Source organism: Mesoplodon densirostris, chromosome 11 (genome assembly GCF_025265405.1).
Source record: "Mesoplodon densirostris isolate mMesDen1 chromosome 11, mMesDen1 primary haplotype, whole genome shotgun sequence".
NCBI lineage: Eukaryota > Metazoa > Chordata > Mammalia > Artiodactyla > Ziphiidae > Mesoplodon > Mesoplodon densirostris.
The window spans coordinates 8,554,035-8,579,787 of NC_082671.1; the positions used below are offsets into that span (position 1 = coordinate 8,554,035).

At 40.7% G+C, this 25,753-nt stretch overlaps 2 protein-coding genes across 2 annotated transcripts in view; one reads left to right on the forward strand and one right to left on the reverse strand.

Annotated features, from left to right (window-relative positions):
* Positions 1-12,716: 12,716 nt before the first annotated feature.
* The window catches only part of LOC132498316 (scavenger receptor cysteine-rich type 1 protein M130), a 34,676-nt gene continuing 21,639 nt past the window's right edge, over positions 12,717-25,753 (reverse strand). The window contains exons 12-16 of the mRNA XM_060111692.1: positions 15,860-16,168; positions 15,467-15,502; positions 15,156-15,263; positions 13,819-13,914; positions 12,717-12,739 (exon numbers count right to left, since the gene is read on the reverse strand). Of these exons, the coding sequence (XP_059967675.1) occupies positions 12,717-12,739; positions 13,819-13,914; positions 15,156-15,263; positions 15,467-15,502; positions 15,860-16,168 (572 nt within the window). The remainder of the gene's footprint in view (positions 12,740-13,818; positions 13,915-15,155; positions 15,264-15,466; positions 15,503-15,859; positions 16,169-25,753) is intronic.
* Positions 21,497-22,402, forward strand: LOC132498983 (ret finger protein-like 4B). The gene has a single exon (XM_060113298.1). The coding sequence runs from the start codon at positions 21,497-21,499 to the stop codon at positions 22,400-22,402; it is 906 nt and encodes a 301-aa protein (XP_059969281.1).

Consider the following 25,753-nt stretch of genomic DNA (forward strand, 5'->3'; position numbering starts at 1 on the left):
GCTGGGCATGGCTGAGGGAGAGAATAAGGAGTTGAGATCAGTGCCAGGCAAGAGCACAGGCCCGGGCAGGCAGCAAGGCAGGCAGCACTGTGGGCACTAGAAAAGGCCTGGAGCTGGGACTCAGCAGGCCAGCTTTCAGTGCCACATCAGCTGCTCACAAGCTGTTTGACCTTGGGCAAGCTAATCTGATTGTCTAATATTTTTGGTTCAGTGGAGCTGTGGTGGAAGTGAAGTTCCCTGAGATTACTTGTTTCTATCTAGCAGTTATAGGATGAGGCTTGGCCAATTGCCATCCAGATCTTCATGATTCCTATTGTGCCTGAAGCTGTGACCTCATCACCCTTATCACCTAGGAGACGAGAGAGCTGCGGCAGAGAATTCCGTGTCCTCAGATCTCAATGGCAGAAGTTGTACCAGGGGCCAGTTTATTACCAAATGGTGTTCCTTGGCTCTATGCCTTGTTTGCTATGCTCTTCGTATTTTTTCTCTTTGTCATGTTTTCTTCCTTTTTACTTGAGATAGACCAACATGTAAAGAAATGTAAGTGCCATGGTGGGCTTTAGGACACAGGCCAACTATAATGAGGGAATGTGTGTATGGAGTGAGGAGAAGGTGTTATTATTATATGTTACATTATATTTTATATAATATATAACATATATGATATGTTATATATATGTTATATAATATATGTATAATATATTATATATGTTATATATAATATGTTAAAATGCGGGGAACACGAGGAAAAATGTCTACTCTTCTCTGATCTCCAAGGTCTCAATGATCCAGGGCTAAAGGTCTTAGAATTATAATCTTATATGTGATAGAAGTACTTGGGTAACACAGGTCAGGACTGAGCTAAGTCCATTCCTGGTGTACCTGTGGAGTATGAGCAAGTATCAGGGGCCCTGCCTGAGCCTACATCATGCCCAAGCTTAGGGATATAAGGAACCCTGTGGGACCTGGGAATATATGGAGTTTCCAGATGATGATCTCTGACCCAGTGTGCTTTGTCTTAGTCTTGCTCAGATGCAGGTATTCTCTGCATAATGCTGCCCGTAAGGATAAAGAAAACAATGACATAAAGATGGATCATCTGGGAAGACCAGGTGTGTATTCTTTGCCCTTCACCTTTGGGTTCATATGGCCATAAGCTGACAGCTCTAGTTACTCTCACAGCTCACGTGCTAGATATCTGAGAATCCCAAACTCAAATCTGGTCTCAGTGAGACATCCCCCTCATGTTCTGTTTAGCCTAAGACTTCTGAGTCTTCTCTCTAGGGAGAACATTTTTCAAGCAGATATCTTGTTCTGAGCTCTCAATAACTCCTCATTACCTTCATAATAAACATAGGTTTATGATTTAGGGGCTCCTGTATGTGGAAAGGTTTCTCTTTCTCATCTATACTTGTGATGTTCCTCTTCTTATCAAAGTTCCCTCTCAAGTGACTCAGTGATTAAGCTACCTTTTTTTTTTTCATGCTAGACAGTGAAAAACAAAGTGCCTCTTCTCCAGGCATTTGTTATAAAGTTGTCATTGTGATAGGGATAAGTGATGGGATAGATCATCATACAAACACCCTGGGGAGACTGAAAGTCCGTTTTTCTAGGGGACATTCTGACCACCTGTTGGCCATAATTCCCGCAGATTGTGTATGTCAGGTGATTTGCCTCTCCAGGTAAGGGCAGTTCCTTTCTTCTTTGTGCTGTTCTATGGCTCCCTTGTGACATCACTGGGAGAGGACTCCTTCGGTTCTCTGAATCAACCATATCACTCCTTCAATATGAACGTCAGATGTCCTACACATAGTCTGACCAGGTTTCCCTCACACAAAATTAAAATGCCTGGTCTGTAAAAGGTTATTGGATTTCTCTGAGATAAAATAAAGTAGAACATGCTTTTAATTGTAAGCAACCAGAGCATCTAACCCCACACTGCCATTATATAAATGAGAATACATACTTTATTGTTGTAGTTGGAAAAGTTTAAGTCAATTGCCCCAAACTTCACATGAAGTCACTGTAACTCACAATCATCTGTATAAATGTCTCCATTTCCCTATTTCATGTTGCACTTCACTTCTGCCACTGTCCTTGAGACCCTTGTCTGCCTTTAGAGTCCGAAGTCAGAACACAATTCCCCAAGTGATGATTTCAAAGAAGTCAAATTAGTGTTCCTTTTCCAGCAATGAGTGAAGTGGGTATCTCCTTCGTGGAAGGGTACAGGTTTGTCACCTAGGCCTCTCTAAGTGACCAAGGAAAGTACAGCTATCCTTTCTGAGAGTAGAAAATCTGAGTGGGTTCCTATCTCTCTCATACATCAACTTTGCCCTTTTCAAGACATTTCTGTCATTTCTGTGTCCTCACAGAGGCTGGCTAGATCTCGGTTTCTGTGGTTACACCTCCCTTCCACCCCTGTTCTCAGTCACTGATGCTGTGCTTCTATGACCATACTTCTCAAACTTGAATATTAGTTCCATGCACTGTCAAATGATTTTTGCACTAATTCTGCATGTGAACCAAAGTATAACGTGTCTGGTGAAATGCCAGAATATGAACATTTTATGACATTTCTTACATTACGAGGGCCATTGTCCCTAATATACTAGATTGACCTTCCTTACAGATATATAGTTTCTTGGGTTAGATGGGGGAGAACATTAATCCAGATTTCTTTAGAAACCCATAGGACCTTAGAGATAGAAGCATGAGAGCTCGTGTAGAAAATATCAGCCATAATATTTTTAAATTAGCAGATTAGAAAGCTGTTGTTTTCTTTTTTCTGTATAAGGTGAAAAGTTGTAAGCCTTCTGGTGAAGGCTGGCGTTTTTTATAGCTCATGTAGCAACTCCCGTTATATAACAAGCATTATAAAGTTTGGGATTATCTGCATAGATATTTCAGAAATCAGGACAAGTCACAAAGAAAAGGTTGGTCTGTCACTGAGGACTGACTATTTTGGAGCTGTGTTTTCCTCCTTCCCATTTCTTGTGTATTCACCTTGAGAAATAGTAGTCTCTTGTTACAAGTTTTCCCCAGACTATGGGCCAAGAGTCATAAAGTCCTGTCGTGACAGGATGGTTCTAAGTGTCTGATGATGTACAGAAATTTTTACAGTCTGCGTCTCTTCCATTACTTCTGCTCTCTAAAATGAGTGTTATCATTCTTCTGGGTCACAGGTAGAATCAAACACTTTTCTTCGTGTTTCAGGCTGTCCCCTGGAGTCACCAAGGACCGAAGTTCTTGGAGGGCAGGAAGATGAGATGAAAGAAGATCCCCCACTATTCGTGAGGGTAACAAGAGAGCCCAGGGATTCTGAGGCTGAGATCTGTGCCCCTGGGCCATCAGTTTGAGAGTGGCTAAGCCTGCAAGGAGTCCTGTGACATCCTATCTCAGATGGGGGAGGTCTTTTGAGACCCTCATTATCTGTGTTTATACTGGAAAAAAAGATAATAAATATGTTGAGACTCTCAGAAAAGTTCTGTGCTACAGGAATTTTTTGTTGAACTGATAGCTTCTTACACTCAACTGTTTTTACTCAACTTAAATCTCAAGAGAATTTCCTATTTCCAGGTGAAATCCTAGGCGAGTGACTTACATTATCTTATTCTCCTAAAGCAACATATATAGTCATTCTTGCAGGGGAAGAAAAACTCATGGTCCTTAAAAGACCAAGCAGTCACTTAATCCAAGACCATAGCTGAGACTTTTCTCTCTCCATCTAAGATGATCTTGTAGCAAACTCATCTGAACATTCTGAAATATTCTGTCCACATTGCACTGTTTTCTTATATCAGCACCATGCTTCTCTCCCATCTTGGAATGGAACATGGTTTCACAGAGACAGATGCCCAGAGAAGGAATTTCTATAGATTTTATTTTTCTACCCAAAGCTTCATGGCCCCCAAACATTTCTTCTTTATTATCAAGTGAAACTAATTTTTATCACTCCTCTCCCACATCAGGTTTTCTTTTCATGTAAGTTCCTAGAATAATTCTCCCTCAGCTTTACCTATCATGTTTACCTGTTTACCTCTGTTCACCTCTCTTAACCAAGTGCAATATGTTCATCCAGATGGGTCATTAAGGCATCTACTTGGAATCTCTAGTTGGAGAAGCATATAAGGAACTGGAGGGGGGTGGGGAGAGAGGGAGACGGAAAGAGAAAGACAGGAAGAGAGAGGCACAGAGGAAGCGAAGGGGGCGGGGGAAGGATGGACAAGAGAAGAAAGAGGAGGAGGGGGAGGGAGACAAAGAAAGAAGGAGTTGGGGGAAGGGAAGGAGGGGAGGATAGAGGAGTGGAGGGGCGAAGAGAAGAGAGATACCTGGACTGGAGACATGAAATAGATTGTTTTGAGGTGAAACAAACTGTCAGTAGAAATATTAAAGAAAAATCTGGTGCTACCTTTCAGAACTGTTAGGTGAGGAATTTCCACATTGAGTGGGAAGTTAAAATAGTCTGGGAAAGTCCCTTCATTGTCTAATAATTATAATAATTTGTGATAAAGAGCTGTTGAAATCACAATTCATTTTGGTGTTTGTAAAACTGTGTGGATGTCTATTAAGGTGATATTCAAAATGTCCGTGGGATGTTGGTCTTTTCTGTCTGCATCTGTTTCTCTGGGGGGTGTGTGTCACTTTCTATGTTTGTATATTCTTTTTCTCTTCATAGGTGCTCCTGCAGTTTCTGGGGGCACCTTTCTTCTTTTTTATTTTCCATCTTATTTTTATTGTACTTTTAAAAATATGTTATTTATTAATTTTTTAAAATAAATTTATTTATTTATTTCTTGGTTGCGTTGGGTCTTCCTCACTTCATGTGGGCTTTCTCTAGTTGCAGAGAGTGGGAGTTACTCTTTTTTTCGGTGCGCGGGCTTCTCACTGCGGTGGCTTCTCTTGCTGTAGAGCACGGGCTCTAGGCACGCGGGCTTCAATAGTTGTAGCACATGGGCTCAGTAGTTGTGGCTTGCGGGCTCTAGAGTGCAGGCTCAGTAGTTGTGGCGCACGGGCTTAGTTGCTCCATGGCATTGGGATCTTCCCAGACCAGGGATTGAACCGGTGTCCCCTGCATTGGCAGGCGGATTCTTAACCACTGCGCCACCAGGGAAGTCTCTATTTATTAAACTTTATTGATTTTTCTTAATAGCTTGATTGTTTCAAAAGTTTTATTTTTTGTTTTCTTCATCTCTAGGCTTGTGCATTTCTTTTGTAGTTTTGTTTCTTAAGTTTCTGATTATTTCTTTTTGAGTATAATTTCTTTTACTCTGTCTCTCTCTCTGTCTCTCTCTGTCTCTGTCTCTCTGTCTGTCTCTCTCATTGGTCTACCTGCCCAACCAATTCTTTGTAAATGTTGTTTTATTCTTCATCTTTCACTACTTTGGAGTGAGAGGATACAACTCTAAAGCCAGATTGTCCTGCTCCTGAAATGTAATTTTTCTAAGGGTTAAGTGAATTCAAGGAGACCTGAGGTTCTAAAATCAGACATCAGACAAAAAGCCCTGTAGGTATTTAAAGCAGGAAGTGGTTTACTACAGGAAATCAAGTGCTTACAAAATCATCATCAGAAAGTTTCAAATACCCCAGGAAACCACTTCTGAAGGATGCACAAACACCAAGGCTAGCAATTTTCAGACAAGTGCAAAGGCCCCTGCAAAACTAAATCTCCCCTAAATAGGAGAACCTATCATTGGTGGAATTTACCTCAGCTTCTTCTTGCAAGTGATTGTGGGAAATTGTAAGTCTTCCAGCCCCCACCAGTTAGAGCATAAAAGGAGACAGAAGCAGTGAGGAACTGATGAGAGGAAATGCAGCTCTGTTGCCTATGTAGTGCAAAGGGGAGCGCTCTGTTTACCTTCAGCAGAAAACCTAGTGATCACACCACAGGACTCCTCTAGCTACTTCTATTTCTTTTCTTCACAGGGATTCTTCAGGGTGCTGGGTCAGGAGGGTTAAACATTGGTCACATACTATAATGAGTTCATTCTTCTAGAAATTAATTCCAAGAATGGAAACTATCCTCTTAGCTTTCTAAAAGTATACTACCATCACAATAGTTTTTCATTCATTGCCTTCAAATCTTGCTTACTTCAACTTACATAACTTCATGTGTGGGGCACCAACATTCTAGCCTTAATTTCCTGCCCAGGAAACCATTGCTCTTCAAAGATGCTCCCTGGCAAGGAATATGCCTAATATATTTATTTTAAAATACACATTGCTGGTCTTCCCTGGTGGCGCAGTGGTTGAGAGTCCACCTGCCGATGCAGGGGACACGGGTTCGTGCCCCAGTCCGGGAGGATCCCACATGCCGCAGAGCAGCTGGGCCCGTGAGCCATGGCCGCTGGGCCTGTGCGTCCGGAGCCTGTGCTTCACAACAGGAGAGGCCACAGCAGTGAGAGGCCCGCGTACCACAAAACAAAAACAAAAACAAAAACAAAAAAACCCCACATTGCTACCCAACCTCTGGGACATAAATTGAAATTCAAGATAGCCTTGAATAGATAGTTTTCTTCATGGACAGTGGTTGGTTACTTCCCTTATACTTGTATAAAAAACTTCCGAAGTCAAAAGGAGTTGTTTCTTATGCTAAGGATGTTATGGACTAAAACTTCCAGAAACCCCTCAGTTGCCACTCCCTTGATAAAATAATGCTCAATATAAAAATAAAAAATGGATGGTTCCATTGTACTATTAATGTCTTTCCCTGTGATCTTCATATATCATTTAAAATCAACAAACCCACATATTACTCCTTTAGCTATTTATATTAGTATTTTGGGTCATTAATCTTAAAATTTCAAACATCATTTTTAAATGGAAAGGCAAATATTTATATACTTTAAAAATATCTCACTCATGATTATTTAAATGCTATCTTCCCCTGATGTTCATACAAGGAGAAATAAACAGACTTTATATGAAAAAGGATAAAAATATTTGAACAGAGTTCTGCATAAGGAGGAAAGGGCTATTTTGGAGGAGGAAGATGTGCTGGAGTTAAGGAACCATTGAGGCTTTCATAGAAATGAAGCTATCTGATTTTACTAAACATTTCCTTTATGATATATATAGGATAAGGCCTGGCTAATTCAACGGAGACATTCATTATTCCCATTGCTTCTGTGGCTTCATCATCCTGATAACTCAGAAGGTGACACAACTGGGGCAGAGAATTCCTTTATCCTTATTTGCATCTTCATGTGTGAGTTTGAATCAGGCACCAGTGTACCCTTAAATGTGGCCTTTTGGCTATATGTCCTATCTGCAATGACCATCCTTTTCAATGTATTTTTCTTATTTTCCCCCCTTTTCAGTGAGGTTAATGAACACATTATCTCAATGTGGAGCCTAGAAAATATATATATACAGATATGGAAGGGAGGGGTTCCATTAACATGTGAGGTACTGAAAAATATGTTCCTTACTACATGGTCTGGGGAAACAATTCCTCTTCTCTGTGCTTTAGAGACTTTTCAATGACCCTGGGCTAAGAGTTCTTAAAACTCGCACTTTCACGTATGATAGAAATACCTGGGGGACACAGGTCAGGACTGGGCTAGGAAGTCCATTCCTGGTATACTTGTGAGCCTGAGGAAGTATTTGGGGCCCTAACAGAGCTGAGGTTAATGCCTAGGTATAAGGATATGGGAAACCCTATAGAATCTGAGGATCTGTGAAAGAGTTTCCAGATATTTGTCTCTGACCCAGAGAACTTTATCTTAGTCTTGCTCAGATACAGATATTCTCTGTGCTGTATATAAGGATAAAGATGACAGTATTATAAAGATGGGCCATCTAGGAAGGCCAGGTGAGTATTCTCTACCCTTCACCTTTGGGTTTTTCTGCCCATAAGCTGGCAGCTCTCGTCAGGTCCACAGTCCATGCACTAGATAGTTTGAGACATCACACACAAATGTGGTCCCAGTGGGACAGCCCCCTCATGTTCTGCATGACACCTCCCCTTCCTCTCAGTGAAGTCTCTGAGCTTTCTCTCTGGGGAGAACATATATCAAACTTATGTTTCATTCTGAGCACTCATTAGTTCCTGTAGGTGGAAATGTTTCTCCTTTTTGTCTATTTCTGTGATGTTCCTCTTTCAACTGACTCAGGGATGAAGTCCTCACATTACGTGCTCAACAGTAAAAGGAAAGGTGACACTGAATCTTTTCCAGTCAGTCGTTATAAATTTGATTTTGAAATAGGATTAAGGATAAAAGAACCCAAGCACGTGTAGAGATGGGACAGAGCAATACACAGTTAGTAAAAACTGTACTTCTAGTTTTGAACTTTGATCTTTTCCTGGGCTAGTGACATGCTGCTGGATACTCTCGTGATGCTGGGCAGTGGTGGCAGCGAGACGCAGCTCCCAATGTCACACCATCACAAAGGCGAACAACCGTTCTGTACCCGGATGACAATTCCGTTTTTCGTTCTCAGTGCAGCATTCAATGAATTATGTGAGGTATCCAACATTATAAAACAAGCTTTGTATTAGATGATTTTGCCCAACTGTAGGCTAATGTAAGCATTCTGAGCCCATTTAAGGTAGGCTAGGCTAAGCTGTCTTGTTCGGGAGGTTAAGAGTATTAAAAGTATTTCGATTTAGGATAGTTTCAATTTACCACGGGTTTATCAGGAGGCAACCCTATTGTAAGTCGAGGAAGATCTGTCTTTGAAATTGACAAGAGGTGCAAAAGAAAAGGGAAATGGGCCAAATGTCATGTTTCTACATGATACCTGCTTTGAAGCCCTAAGTGCTAGAAAAAGGTGCATGCAGTACTCAGATAGTGAAAAAGGATTAGAAATCGAGTTGCATCCAACACTTGGATATTTAACAAGTCAATAAACTCTAAACAGTCTTGAATTACTATATATCTTTCTTTAAATGTTAACCTTTCCTTATATTAATATGTTACATGGATAAGTGATTTTTAGTAAAATATAAACTTTCACTATAAGAGGTATATTTATATAGAAAAGACATAATTTATGCATTCATTTCAGCTTTAGTTATGCTGCCCTAAGAAACGAGGAAGTGAGCCATTGAGTCTTTGTACCTTTAGCAGGCTTTGCTGTGCATTTTTTGTCAGTGATCAGAATTACAGTGACAGAAAGAAGTGAAAGAACCCAAGAGCGTTATGCGTTGTAGAGATAACCATACGTTATTAATAAAGCCTTCAAAAATCATTAACTTTCCCTTCATTAAAAAAAGTATAGGAAAAATACGTTTGATTTGGTAATAAGAAGAAAATTATTATTTAAACCAAACTAGAAAAAGATACATGCAAATGAAAACATTGTCAAATAAAAATACATATTTATAAAATCCTAAAAAAGTCAGAAAGCCCATTCAGAAATTCATAACATCAAGAACAAGAAGTGAAGACAAATTCAAATCAGCAATATTCCTTTTTATTTATTTATTAAAAGGGTATTCCTTTTAATACCCTTGAAAGTCTTACATACAATTTTTAGTAGTCACATTCACCAATTTAATTTTTAGAAATTCATCAGCAGTCTTTGGAACACTAAGAGACAAAGGACTGTACTGTAATCTTCAGTATACAAGTAGATTCTAGCTCATTCAATAGTCCAGGTCTTCATCAAGGTATCTTAAATGCTGAACTAAAGACATAAATAGAAAAAGTGTTACTTTTCTCTTCATACGCACATGCTAGAAGAATTACATTATAATGTAATATAATGTATTACATTACATCTGTCCCTCTGTCTCTTTCTCTCTCTCTCTCTCTCTCACAGACACACAGACACACACACACACACACACACACATGCTTGCTCACTCACATATATTAAAAATCATACTACTTTCCTGAACAGAAAACTTAAATGCAAAGATTTTCAAACCTCAGTGTGCATAAGAATTATTTCTATTCCAGAGAACTACAGTGCAGAAATGCCATTTTGAAAAGCACCCCCATGTGATTCTGAAGCAGTGGTTCAGTAGTGATTACTCTTTAAGGAAAAGGTAGTTTAATCATTATTTATTACATCAGAATAATATTCATATATTTGAGATTATCAATCAAAACTACTCAATGCTCTGTGGTGACCTAAATGGGAAGGAAATACAAAAAAGAGGGGATATATGTATATGTATAGCTGATTCACTTTGCTGTACAGTAGAAACTAACATAACATTGTAAAGCAACTATACTCCAATAAAAATTTTTTAAAAAGTCATTCACAGGGCCTCCCTGGTGGCGCAGTGGTTAAGAGTCCGCCTGCCGATGCAGGGGATACGGGTTCGTGCCCCGGTCTGGGAGGATCCCATATGCCGCGGAGCGGCTAGGCCCGTGAGCCATGGCCGCTGGGCCTGTGCATCTGGAGCCTGTGCTCCGCAACGGGAGAGGCCACAACAGTGAGAGGCCCACATACCGCAAAAAGAAAAAAAAAAAAAAAAAAAAAAAGTCATTCACAGTCCTTAGTTTACAAACTGTTAGAATTTTTAAATGTTTCTTTACATGTATACACAGGATAATTTTATAGACGTAAATATTATGTTTAATTGTATGCAATAACATGAACACAAAATTGGAATCATATTATTAAATTTTGTGCATGATTTTTCCTTTTTTAGTTGGCTGCACTATAATTTTTCCAGCCACTACCCCACTGATTGGCATTCATTTTGTTTCCAACTTTTGGGCAGTACTAACAAGGCTGCAAAAAGGAACCCTTGTATATTTGTTCTTACATACTAATAGCTTTATCTGTATGGAAGAACTTTTTAGGGGTAGAATTGTTGGATCAAAGGATCCCTGAAGTACTTTTTTTAAAATTAATAGAAGTTTCCAAATTGCTTTCTCCAAAGGCTACCACACTTCTCATTTCTAACAGCAATGTTTGAAATTACATTTTTCTCTGTATTCCCACCAACAAGAAATATTGGTGCTGTTTTAAATTTTTGTTTGTCTGATTTATATAAAGCAATATCTCATTGTTAATCATAATTTGAATTTCCCAGACATACTGTGAACCTGAGCATTTACAAAAAAAATTTAGTAGTCATTTAAAATTCATTTTTTGTGAACTGTTTTTCATAACTTTGCCCAATTATTTATTACATGTTGTCTTTGTCTTAACAATTGGTTTTATGTATATATATATATATATATAATACTATATATGTTTTGTATACATACATTAACACTTTATCCTGTATACAATTTATAACAGCTCTATGTGTATGTGTATATAAATATGATATTACACTTTACATTTATATACTTTTAAGAATTCCAAATTTTTTCTGTCTCAATCTGTATTTCTTATATGTCATGTAAAATATCCCTACAAAAACCCCCATACTTTTGCCATATATCATTTCCAAATGTGTAGTCCTCCCAAAATCGTTTTAAAAAATAGAAAATGTGGGGCTTCCCTTGTGGCACAGTGGTTAAGAACCCACCTGCCAATGCAGGGGACATGGGTTCGAGCCCTGGTCCAGGAAGATACCACATGCTGTGGAGCAAGAAAGCCCACGAGCCATAACTACTGAGCCCGTGTGCCACAACTACTGAAGCCCGTGTACCTAGAGCCCGTGCTCAGCAACGAGAGAAGACACCGCAGTGAGAAGCCCGCTCACCGCAATGAAGAGTGGCCCCGGCTCACCGCAGCTAAAGAAAGCCTGCGTGCAGCAACAAAGACCCAGTGCAACCAAAAATAAATAATAAATTAATTAATTTTTAAAAATAGAGATGTACCCACTAACTCATTTCACCATCTTTTATTTTTGATGTATAACTTAAATTTTTTGCCTTATTCACTTTTTTTTACACTTTCCTCATGAAAGCAAATTATAAAATGCAAATCTGATCATATCTTGCCCCAGCTTTATCTTCCAAAGCCCACCATCTCCCCAACAGTCCCTAAAATAAAGTATGAACATGAAATACAACAGATAAGACCATTTGTCATTGGGCTCTACCCAGACTTCCCCGCCTAGATTCTCATCACTCCCCTCCCTCCACATAGCCTCTCCACACTCCCACACAAAGACTGTGAGATCTTTCATTAAACAATCATGTCATTGTCAATAGCATCTTTTATATCTGTATCTTCAGGGCTCAGGACACCACTTGTCACCACAAATATGTTCAATATTTTTTTTAACATAATATATTTTTGAATGAAACACTTACTGTTCCCCAAAGGTGTGATTCTCTTCTATGCCACATTTTGTACATGCTATGTCCTTTCCCTAGAATGGTCTATCTTTCAGACATCTGATGTTTATCTTGAACATCACATCTTCACAGTCTCTCCAAACTGTCTCAGGCAAGCTTTCTATACTCCTATAGTATCTTATACTATCTTTACCCTAGCAGGCATTATGCAACTGTAGATATGTCTCATCTCTTTTCTGAAATGACTCCTATAATATCTTTAGAAAAGTTATTCATATTTACTTACGCAGCTTCTCCTTAGCAACATGATGTACAATTGCTATTGCTTAAAATATATGTAACTAAGGGATGGACAAGAGTCATACTTATAAAAAGTTGTTGCATATTCTGAGTATGGATATACATACAAACATAAACATATAGATGGAAATATATGTGTATATACATTCTTTCTTTCTTTTTAATACCAGAGGTGTTCTCAATCCTCAAAAGGAATCTGTTTTGAACAATGATGAATAAATTCTTCTCACCCACCTCACTGGGTTATAATTCCCATTTTCCTTTTCATTGTACCTCAGAGTAGTCTCCTTTTTTTCATCCAGAAATAGGAAGAGATTTAGACACAGAAATTAGTCCAGCATCATTAAAACCATCTTACTCATTGGAATTTTCTGAAAAGAAGAAAATAATTACTGGGAAATAAATCAGACCTCCCCTCAAGTGCCTTAGAAGCTCTTTGTGACCACCTAGAGGGGTGGGATAGGGAGGGTGGGAGGGAGACGCAAGAGGGAGGAGATATGGGGATATATATATATATATATATATATGTATAGCTGATTCACTTTGTTATACAGCAGAAACTAACACACCATTGTAAAGCAATTGTACTCCAATAAAGATGTTAAAAATGAAACAAAACAATGTTCACAATTAGGAAGACAAACAGTGTGATTTAAGAGGCACAGAAAGTCTTTCCTATGACTTATATATATTTCCCTGCATTAGTTTTGGCAAATACCAAATCCCTTGGATTGAAGAAGTGAGGCAGGTGCCTCTCAGAAGGTAAGGACTATTGAGAAGGCACTGAGCCTTCATAGAGTAAGTGACTGTTGCGATATTTCTTACAACCCAGCAGAGTTACGCTTCCTAGAGGTAGAATTGGTGCTAAATAGAAGTCAGAGGACAAAGAAAGAATTATTATGTAATGGGAAATAAGGCTAGTCCTGTGACTAGGGATGGCTTCTGATGGGATGAAGACATAGAAAGTTTAAATTTTTAGAAAAATATAATAAATATAAGTTAGAGAAAGGAAAGTAGCAGGGAGTGGGAATGGAAGAAACTATGAAAGAGATATGAAAAGTTTAACTTTTAGAAGATTAATTTCTGTTTTAATAAAAAGAGGTCCAAGTCATAATATTCTACTACATGTTTCCTCTGTCAGAAATAATCATGGACCTCTTAGCCAGAGGTCTCCTCATGACTGCAATTTTTAAGTTCTCTAAGAATAATTTTTAGTTCATTCCTGCTTTTCTTCCTTTTGTACATCACAGACTTCCTATTATGTCTGAGATTTCTTTCCACTACTATGTAAAGTAGAATGCCTCAGCCTCAACTGCAGCTACTGGTCTGAACCCCAGGGCCACAGACTCTCAAAGAACTCACAGACCTGAGGAATTCTGTAGGTCCAGGTCATCTGCCTTCAGGCAAGAATTCATCTCCCGGTATTGAATTTGGTGGACAGAATTCTCTCCTCTCGAGAAAACTGGCAACAGAGGTTGTAGTTTAGGGATCAGAAGGCCATAATAAAACTTTCCTTCCCTATGTGTGCTTTTTCCCAGCAGTGCAAACACAGCTAATTATTACCCATGCCCTAGTCTTGTTTCCATTCCATTCTACTACCAAGCTTTACCCTCATGATGCCACAAACTCAAACATAATAGGGTGAGGCTAAACCGTGTCCCCAGTTGCCATCTTATAACAACCCAGTTTCTTCCCCCAAGGCAGCCAGCAGTCTTCTGTAATTCACTGGAGATTTATGTAGCATCTTTATAAAATTTATCCTTTCCCTTTCATTCTCACTATAAAGTCCTTTTTATCTTTCATCTCAACAATTTCAAAATCCTATCCTTGTCAGTAATGTGGTTTTCTTTCAACCCCTCAGACATCCCGTTGCCAAACAGAACTTTGTAAGAGCCTCTGCCTGACTACTTTGCTCCCCTACACTGTACTCCTTAATGACGATTAGCCTTCTTACTGGGCAATACAGAACTTCATTACTTGTTTCTTCCCTCTTCTTCAGCCTTATCAGGAGCTTCTCTCCTTGAACTCAACTTTTACTTCCCCCCAAAACAATAAACGTTCCATCCTTTAAGCTTCTCTACACTTGTACATTTTTTTCTCTTTCCCTGGAATGCACTTTACCCAGTTCTTTGATCTCTATCTTCAAAATTTGTCTCGGAACCTCCTAGAAGCCTCCAATACTCCCCTTCCCCTTTCAGTAAATTATTCTCTGTGTCCCTTTGTTCCTTATTCATACTACTGTACAATAATGCATTGCAATTTATTTGTTTAAATATATATCTTTTCCACTAGACTGGAAATTCCACGAAGACAAAAACATTTGATTATCTGAGTCTGAACCATCTTCAGAACCTAGCACATTTCTTGACAGAACAGTGAAATTAGTAATAAGTATATAGTAGGAGCAAATAAATGTTTGGGCAGTAAAGGAGTCATCCTGAACCATACAAGCATACTCATTCTAAACTATCAATTCTATAATGTCCCAATTATACATGTAGATAATGTATAGCAATCATCAATACAAGCAGTGCCCCTTTTCTTCTGTGAATTCTTGTCCCCTCTTTTGGGAAACTGCTTAGAGCTCTACTAGGTTTCTTCCTTCTGGCCATTTGATACCTGAATCTAATTTTTTTTGTTTTATTATCCCAAGAAACTTCTTATCCCATAGAAATGTTAGAGACAACATAATTTGGCTCAGACCTGTAAGCCGCTGTCTCTGTCTTCGCTTCTGAATCCACAAGAGGAGTACGGTGAGAGAGGCGAACAGAATCACCCCAAGGATCCCAAGTGCAACAACGGATGAGTGACCTGAGCACAGGTAAACATCACAAGAGGTAATCACGTCTTAGCTAAAAGACCTGGGTCACCAGTTACTATCCCCCTCTTAAGTCAGATACAGGATTGCTGAAGTAAATTTCAAACCCTCAGAACTTCTGACCCAAAGCCTCTTAATAAGAGGGATTCTAAATAATGCAGACAATTCGTCCCATGCTCATAACCCCCTTGTATACCTGTGGCATTTAGTGATCCTTCATTCTTTGCAATTTCTGTAGGAGAAAAGAGGAGAGACTCAGTTCTGGGAGTGATATATGGAACCCCTATGTCTGTTTCCTGTCTGAGGCTTTAGCCTCTCAACCAAGAAAATTACTCTTTCCCACCCAAAACTAGAGGCGCCTAGTTTTTCGTCTCTCTGCACACGGATACATGTAAGTTACGTGCTTGTCCTCGGTGAAGGCCAATGTATAACAACACATGTTTTCATCATTCTTCAGACTGAAACATCATGATTATTTCCCCACTAGATCCCTGGGTTGGTACTTCCAGTCCTTCCATAATGCACGTCACCGCCCACCCTCTCTTTGTTGCCAGAGATTCCAAGCTCAATCCAGACTCCCTGCACTCACCTGAGCACTTCACAGAAGCATCCTCCTTGTGGCCGCAGTCACTGTGGCCCCAGGACAGGGCAGGACAATCCCACAGGGAGGACTCATTCCCCTTGCACTTCACTTCATTGAGCCATATGGGCCCCGTCCCCTGGCCAAACGCCGCCTCTTTTCCTGCCTCCAAAGCTAAGCCACAGCCCAGCTGTTGACACACCACCTGAGCATCGTCAAGGTCCCAGGAGTCATCACATACTGTGCCCCAGGAACCTCCGTGCCAGACCTCCACACGTCCAGAACAATTAGTGGTTCCTTCCTGAAGTCTTATTTTGTCTGAAAAGCCAGAGAGAGACACCTAGATCATTTCTGAGAAGATAAAACTCCCAGGAGGTCACAGGGGAAAAGAGAGATTTGAAACTCTTTTTAAAATCTCTGTGTTAGTAAGCTGGGATGAAGTAAGAGAGTGGCATGGACATATATACACTACCAAATGTAAAATAGATAGCTAGTGGGAAGCAGCCGTATAGCACAGGGAGATCAGCTCAGTGCTTTGTGGCCGCCTAGAGGGGTGGGATAGGGAGGGTGGGAGGGAGGCTCAAGAGGGAGGAGATATGGGAACATATGTATATGTATAGCTGATTCACTCTGTTATAAAGCAGAAACTAACACATCACTGTAAAGCAATTATACTCCAATAAAGGAGAGACCTTCAAGATGGCGGAGGAGTAAGACGTGGAGATCACCTTCTTCCCCACAAATACATCAGAAATACATCTACATGTGGAACAACTCCTACAGAACACCTATCGAATGCAGGCAGAAGACCTCAGACTTCCCAAAAGGCAAGAAACTCCCCCACGTACCTGGGTACAGCAAAAGAAAAAAGAATAAACAGAGACAAAAGAATAGGGACGGGACCTGCACCTCTGGGAGGGAGCTGTGAAGGAGGAAAGGTTTCCACACACTAGGAAGCCCCTTCGTGGGTGGAGACGGTGGGTGGGCAGGGGAAGCTTCGGAGCTACGGAGGAGAGTGCAGCAACGGGGGTGCAAAGGGCAAAGCAGAGAGATTCCAGCACAGAGGATCGGTGCCGACCAGCCCTCACCAGCCCGAGAGGCTTGTCTGCTCCCCCGCTGGGGCGGGCGGGGGGTGGGGGCGCTGGGAGCTGAGGCTCGGGCTTCCGAGGTCAGATCCCAGGGAGAGCACTGGGGTTGGCAGCGTGAACACAGCCTGAAGGGGGTTAGTGCGCCACAGCTGGCCGGGAGGGAGTACAGGAAAAAGTCTGGACCTTCCTAAAAGGCAAGAGACCATTGTTTCGGGGTGCGTGAGGAGAGGGGATTCAGAGCACCACCTAAACGAGCTCCAGAGACGGGTGTGAGACGCAGCTATCAGCGCAGACACCAGAGACGGGCATGAGATGCTAAGGCTACTGCTGCCGCCACCAAGAAGCCTGTGTGCAAGCACAGGTCACTAGCCACACCTCCCCTCTCAGGAACCTGTGCAGCCCGCCACTGCCAGGGTCCCGTGATCCAGGGACAACTTCCGCAGGAGAACACACGGTGCACCTCAGGCTGGTGCAACATCACACTGGCCTCTGCTGCCACAGGCTCGCCCCGCACTCCGTACCCCTCCCTCCCCCTGGCCTGAGTGAGCCAGAGACCCTGAATCAGCTGCTACTCTAACTCTGTCCTGTCTGAGCAAAGAACAGACGCCTTCAGGTGACCTACACGCAGAGGTGGGTCCTAATACAGAGCTGAACCCCAGGAGCTGTGCAAACAAAGAAGAGAAAGGGAAATTTTCTCCCAGCAGCCTCAGGAGCAGTGGATTAAAACTTCACAATCAACTTGATGTACCCTGCATCTCTGGAATACTTGAATAGACAAATAATCATCCCAAAATAGAGGCAGTGGACTTTGGGAGCAACTGTAGATTTGGGGTTTCCTTTCTGCATCTAATTTGTTTCTGTTTTTTTTTTTTTTTTTTTTTTTTTTTGCTGTACGTGGGCCTCCCACCGTTGTGGCCTCTCCCATTGTGGAGCACAAGCTCCAGACGCGCAGGCCCAGCGGCCATGGCTCACGGACCCAGCCGCTCCGCGGCACATGGGATCCCCCCGGACCGGGGCACGAACCCGCGTCCCCTGCATCGGCAGGCGGACTCGCAACCACTGTGCCACCAGGGAAGCCCTGTTTCTGGTTTTATGTTTACCTTATTTTAGTATTTAGAGTTTATTATCATTGGTATATTTGTTTATTGATTTGGTTGCTTTATTCCTTTTTCTTTATATATAGATATACATTGTTTTTTCCTTTTTCTCTTTTTGTGAGTGTGTATATGTATGCTTCTTTGTGTGATTTTATGTGTATAGCTTTACTTTTACCGTTTGTCCTAGGGTTCTGCTTTCTGTCTTTTTTGTTTGTTTGTTTTTAGTATAGTTTTTAGCACTTGTTATCAGAGGCGGATTTCTTTATTGGTTTGGTTGCTCTCTTCTTTCTTTCTTTCATGACTTTAATTTTTAAATTTTTAATGATATTTTATTTATTTTAATAACTTTAATTTATTTTATTATATTTTTCTTTCTTCTTCTTTTTCTCCCTTTTCATCTGAGCCATGTGGAGGACAGGCCCTTGGTGCTCCAGCCAGGAGTCAGGCCTGTGCCTATGAGGTGGGAGAGCTGAATTCAGGACATGGTCCACCAGAGATCTCCCGGCTCCATGTAATATCAAACGGTGAAAGCTCTACCAGAGATCTCCATCTCAACACTAAGATCCAGCTCCACTCAACAACCAGCAAGCTACAGTGCTGGACACCCTATGCCAAACAACTAGCAAGACAGGAACACAACCCCACCCATTAGCAGAGAGGCTGCCTAAAATCAGAATAAGATCGCAGACACCCTAAAACACACCACTGGATATGGTCCTGCCCACCACAAAGACAAGATTCGGTCTCATCCACCAGAACACAGGCACCAGTTCCCTCCACCAGGAAGCCTGCACAATCCACTGAAACAACCTTACCCACTGGGGGCAGACACCACATAAAACGGGAACTACGAGCCTGCAGCCTGCAAAAAGGAAACCTAAAACACAGTAAGTTAAGCAAAATGAGAAGACAGAGAAATATGCAGCAGATGAAGGATCAAGGTAAAAACCCACCAGACCTAACAAATGAAAAGGAAATAGGTAGTCTACCTATAAAGAATTCAGAGTAATGATAGTAAAGATGATCCAAAATCTTGGCAATAGAATGGAGGAAATATAAGAAATGTTTAACAAGGACCTAGAAGAACTAAAGAGCAAACGAACAATGGTGAACAACACAATAAATGAAATAAAAAATTCTCTAGACGGAATCAATAGCAGAATAACTGAGGCAGAAGAACAGATAAGTGACATGGAAGATAAAATAGTGGAAATTAACTACTGCAGAGCAGAATAAGGAAAAAAGAATGAAAAGAATTGAGGACAGTCTCAGAGACCTCGGGGACAACATTAAATGCACCAACATATGAATTATAAGCGTCCCAGAGAAAGAAGAGAAAATATTTGAAGAGACTATAGTTGAAATCCTCCCTAATATGGGAAAGGAAACAGTCAATCAAGTCTAGGAAGCACAGAGAGTCCCATACAAGATAAATCCAAGGAGAAACATGACAAGACTCATATTAAGCAAACTTTCAAAAATTAAATACAAAGAAATAATATTAAAAGCAGCAAGGGGGCCTCCCTGGTGGCGCAAGTGGTTGAGAGTCCGCCTGCCGATGCAGGGGATACGGGTTCGTGCCCCGGTCTGGGAGGATCCCATATGCCGCGGAGCGGCTGGGCCCGTGAGCCATGGCCGCTGAGCCTGCGCGTCCGGAGCCTGCGCGTCCAGAGCCTGCGCTCCGCAACGGGGGAGGCCACAACAGTGAGAGGCCCGCATACCACAAAAAAAAAAAAAAAAAAAGCAGCAAGGGAAAAACAACAAATAACATAAAAGGGAATCCCCATAAGGTTAACAGCTAATCTTTCAGCAGAAACTCTGCAAGCCAGAAGGGACTGGCAGGACACATTTAAAGTGATGAAAGGGAAAAACCTACAACCAACATTACTCTACCAAGCAAGGATCTCATTCAGATTTGACAGAGAAATTAAAACCTTTACAGACAAGCAAAAGCTAAGAGAATTCAGCACCACCAAACCAGCTATACAACAAATGCTAAAGAAACTTCTCTAGGGCTTCCCTGGTGGCACAGTGGTTGAGAGTCTGCCTGCCAATGCAGGGGACACAGGTTCGAGCCCTGGTCTGGGTGGATCCCACATGCCACAGAGCAACTAGGCCCGTGAGCCACAACTACTGAGCCTGCACGTCTGGAGCTTGTGCTCCGCAACAAGAAAGGCCACGATAGTGAGAGGCCTGCACACCGCGATGAAGAGTGGTCCCCACTTGCCACGACTAGGGGAAGCCATCGCACAGAAACGAAGACCCAACACAGCAAAAATAAATAAAAAATTAATTAATAAACTCTTACCCCCAACATCTTCTTTTAAAAAAAAAAGAAAAGAAAAGAAACTTCTCTAGGCAGGAAACACAAGAGAAGGAAAAGACCTACAATACCAAACCCAAATCAATTAAGAAAATGGTAATAGGAATGTACATATTGATAACTATCTTAAATGTAAATGGATTAAATGCTGCAACCAAAAGACATAGACTGGCTGAATGGATACAAAAACAAGACCCATATATATGCTGTCTACAAGAGGCCCACTTCAGACCTAGGGACACATACAGACTGAAAGTGAGGGGATGGAAAAAGATATTCCATGCAAATGGAAATCAAAAGAAAGCTGGAGTAAATTCTCATATCAGACAAAATAGACTTTGAAATAAAGACTATTACAAGAGACAAAGAAGGACACTATATAATGATCAAGGGATCAATCCAAGAAGAAGATATAACAATTGTAGATATTTATGCACCCAACATAGGAGTACCTCAATACATAAGGCAAATGCTAACAGCTATAAAAGGGGAAACTGACAGTAACACAATAATAGTAGGGGACTTTAACACGCCACGTTCACCAATGGACAGATCATCCAAAATGAAAATAAATAAGGAAACACAAGCTTTAAATGATACATTAAACAAGATGGACTTAATTAATATTTATAGGACATTCCATCCAAAAACAACAGGATACACTCTCTTCTCAAGTGCTCATGTAACATTCTTCAGGATAGGTCATATCTTGGGACACAAATCAAGCCCTGGTAAATTTAAGAAAATTGAAATCGTATCAAGTATCTTTTCTGACCAAAACGCTATGAGAGGGCTTCCTTGGTGGTGCACTGGTCTGGAGCCTGTGCTCCGCAATGGGAGAGGCCACAACAGTGAGAGGCCCGTGGACCACACACACACACAAAAAAAATCCTCAACAAAATACTAGCAAACAGAATCCAACAGCACATTAAAAGAATCATACATGGACTTCACCAAGAAGCCTGGAGAGGTAGAAGTGCAGACTCCAGAGCTTCAGGGCATCAGCTGAAAGTCCCCAAATCAATGTACATCCTGACTACTGAAGAGCAGATCAGGTCCTGAAGGCTCCCGATCACTCCCAGAAGCTAATAAAAGGCCACTTCAGATCAGTTCTGCTAAAGAGTGGACTTCAAGGACCATGGCCAACCGTCTGCAAGAGGAGGCAGCCTGTCCAGTCTGTCAGGAGGTTTTCTTCAACCCCATTGCTCTCTCTTGTGCCCACAGTTTCTACTTTCATTGCATGCAAACTTGGATGGAAGAACAGAAGGATCTGAAATTGATCTGTCCCGTATGTCGAGGCATCAATGAGAATCCTCCTTTGGAGGAATGGCAAGTTGGAGAACTTATTCTTCTCATCACACAGCACAGTTCCCAACTGGAGCAGGGTCTGCATGTGAATGATGAGTACCTGAAGTTCTGGGAGGACATAACTCTGGATGCAGCCACCGCCAACCCCTTTCTTGTCCTCTCTGATGACCTAAGGAGTGTCCAGTGTGGGAAGATCTGCCAGAACCTGATGGGAGATCTCCAGAGATTTGCATACTGGGTTTGTATCCTGGGCACTCCGTGCTTCTCCTCTGGCTGTCATTACTGGGTGGTAGAAGTGGGAGAGGGGAATGAGTGGGCTCTGGGGGTCTGCAAAAAATCAGTTGACAGGAAGAGGAAGAGCTGTTTTTCCTCTGAACATGGCTTCTGGATCATCAGCATGAAGGAGGGAATAATCTATACCTGCTCTATCCCAGAAACTAGAATTCCTGCAAGCCCTGGCCTTAGCCAAGTAGGAATTTTTCTAGATATTGAGTTGGAAGAAATCAAGTTTTTTGATGTTAGCAATGATGCCCTCATCTACATACACAGTAATTTCTCCTGTTTGGAGCCTTTGTGTCCGTTCTTTAGTCCTGAGCTCCCCGGAGAAGGTGATAATGGTAGCCCCCTAACCATCTGTCCATCAGGAACTCATCCCTTCCTAAAAACGTCCTGTGAGGTGAATGAGATCTCTGATGTGAGAAACGTCAGAATGACCCAAGAAGAGACAATTTTGTAGACTTTGTAGCTAAGCAATTTTTATTGATTTGAAGGTGTATTTTGTAGACCTTGCAGCTAAATAACTATGGGGTGTAGGAGGTGTTATTAAGCACTTTAAAGCCTCAGTTTTTCAGTCTTTACTTGAGGATAATTATATCTCACAGCCAAACAGCTGTGATGATCAGAGACTACACTGTGCATTTATTCTGTAGTATATACAATGGGGAGTTTTAGATTATAAATTAAATTATTACATTTTGTGGAGAGGCAAAAAAAAAGAATCATACATGATGATCAAGGGGGTTTATCCGAGGAATGCAAAGATTCTTCAATATATGCGAACCAATAAATGTGATACACCATATTAACAAACTGAAGGATAAAAACCATATGGTCATCTCAATAGATGCAGAGAAAGCTTTTGACAAAATTCAAAACCCATTTATGATAAAAACCCTCCAGAAAGTAGGCAAAGAGGGAACTTACCTCAACAGAATAAAAGTCATATATGACAAACCCACGCCAACATCGTTCTCAATGGTGAAAAACTGAAACCATTTCCACTAAGATCAGGAACAAGACAAGGCTGTCCACTCTCACCACTATTATTCAACAAAGTTTTGGAAATTTTAGCCACAGCAATCAGAGAAGAAAATGAAATAAAAGGAATCCAAATCAGAAAAGAATAAGTAAAGCTGTCACTGTTTGCAGATGACATGATACTATACATAGAGAATCCTAAACATGCTACCAGAAAACTACTAGAGCTAATCAATGAATTTGGAAAAGTATCAGGATACAATATTAATGCACAGAAATCTCTTGTACTCCTATACACTAATGATGAAAAATCTGAAAGTGAAATTAAGAAAACACTTCCATTTACCAATGCAAAAAAAAAGAATAAAATACCTAGGAATAAACCTACCGAAGGAGACAAAAGACCTGTATGCAGAAAACTATACGACACTGATGAAAGAAATTAAAGATATATAGGTGGAGAGATATACCATGTTCTTGGATTGGAAAAATCAACATTGTGAAAATGACTGTACTACCCAAAGCAGTCTACAGAGTCAATGCAATCCCTAACAAACTACCACTGGCATTTTTCACAGAACTAGAACAAAAAATTTCACAATGTGTATGGAAACACAAAAGGCCCTGAAGAGCCAAAGCAATCTTGAGAAAGAAATATGGAGCTGGAGGAATCAGGCTCCCTGACTTCACACTATACTACAAAGCTACAGTAATCAAGAGAGTATGGTACTGGCACAAAAACAGAAATATAGATCAATGGAACAGGATAGAAAGCCCAGAGATAAACCCACGCATATATGGTCATCTTATTTTGATAAAGGAGGGAAGAATATACAATGGAGAAAAGACAGCCTCTTCAATAAGTGGTGCTGGGAAAACTGGACAGCTACATGTAAAAGAATGAAATTAGAACACTCCCTAACACCATACACAAAAATAAACTCAAAGTGGATTAAAGACCTAAACGTAAGGCTAGACACCATCAAACTCTTAGAGGAAAACATAGGCAGAACACTCTATGACATAAATCACAGCAAAATCCTTTTTGACCCACCTCCTAGAGAAATGAAAATAAAAATAAAGATAAACAAATGGGACCTAATGAAACCTAAAAGCTTTTGCACAGCAAAGGAAAACATAAACAAGATGAAAAGACAACCCTCAGAATGGGAGAAAATATTTGCAAATGAAGCAACTGCCAAAGGATTAATCTCCAAAATTTACAAGCAGCTCATGCAGCTCAATATTAAAAAAACAAACAACCCAATCCCCAAATGGGCAGAAGACCTAAACAGACATTTCTCCAAAGAAGATATACAGATGGCCAACAAACACATGAAAGAATGCTCAACATCACTAATCATTAGAGAAATGCAAATCGAAACTACAATGAGGTATCACCTCACACCAGTCAGAATGGCCATCATCAAAAAATCTACAAACAATTAATGCTGGAGCAGGTGTGGAGAAAAGGGAACCCTCTTGCACTGTTGGTGGGAATGTAAATTGATACAGCCACTATGGAGAACAGTATGGAGTTTCCTTAAAAATGAGAAATAGAACTTCCATATGACCCAGCAATCCCAGTACTTGGCATATACCCTGAGAAAACCATAATTCAAAAAGAGTCATGTACTACCATGTTCATTGCAGTTCTATTTACAATAACCAGGATGTGGAAGCAACCTAAGTGTCCATTGACAGATGAATGGATAAAGAAGATGTGGCACATAGATACAATGGAATATTACTCAGCCATAAAAAGAAACGAAATTGAACTATTTGTAGTGAGGTGGTTGGACCTAGAGTCTGTCCTACAGAGTGAAGTAAGTCAGAAAGAGAAAAACAAATACCATATGCTAACATATATATGTGGAATAAAAAAATAAAATGGTTCTGAAGAACCTAGGGGCAGGACAGGAATAAAGACACAGACGTAGAGAATGGACTTTAGGACACAGGGAGGGGGAAGGGTATGCTGGGATGAAGTGAGAGAGTGTCATGGACATATATACACTACCAAATATAAAATAGATAGCTAGTGGGAAGCAGCCGCAGAGCACAGGGAGATCAGCTTGGTGCTTTGTGTCCACCTAGAGGGGTGGGATAGGGAGGGTGGGAGGGAGATGCAAGAGGGAGGAGATATGGGGATTTATGTATATGTATAGCTGATGCACTTTGTTATAAAGCAGAAACTAACACACCATTGTAAAGCAATTATACTTCAATAAAGATGTTTAAAAATAAAAGGATTACAATGTTAAAAAATCTGTTTTAAAACTTTGCTTATTTAATGTGTATTTTAAATTTTACTTTTTTTTTTTTTTTTTTTGCCGTACGCGGGCCTCTCAATGTTGTGGCCTCTCCCTTTGCGGAGCACAGGCTCCGGACGTGCAGGCTCAGCGGCCATGGCTCACGGACCCAGTCGCTCCACGGCATGTGGAATCTTCCCGGACCGGGGCACGAACCCATGTCCCCTGCATCGGCAGGCGGACTCTCAACCACTGCGCCACCAGGGAAGCCCTAAATTTTACATTTTTACAAAATTCATCTTTTATGAAAACATATGTCCCTCCAGCAAACTGTGTGTATTTCATCCTGGACATAAGAATATTAGTGTGACATGTGAAACTAACACAACATTGTAAATCAACTATACTCCAATAAAATTTTTTTAAGAAGAATGTTAGTGTGACTTAGGAAATGTCAAATAGATAAAGTTAACATTGTAAATATATCATGTTAAATTCTCTCAAACTGCCAGGTAGATAGAAATCTTCTTCCAGTTTAAAAAGGTGTAGAATGGGAAAATAATTCAGGATTCATCTTT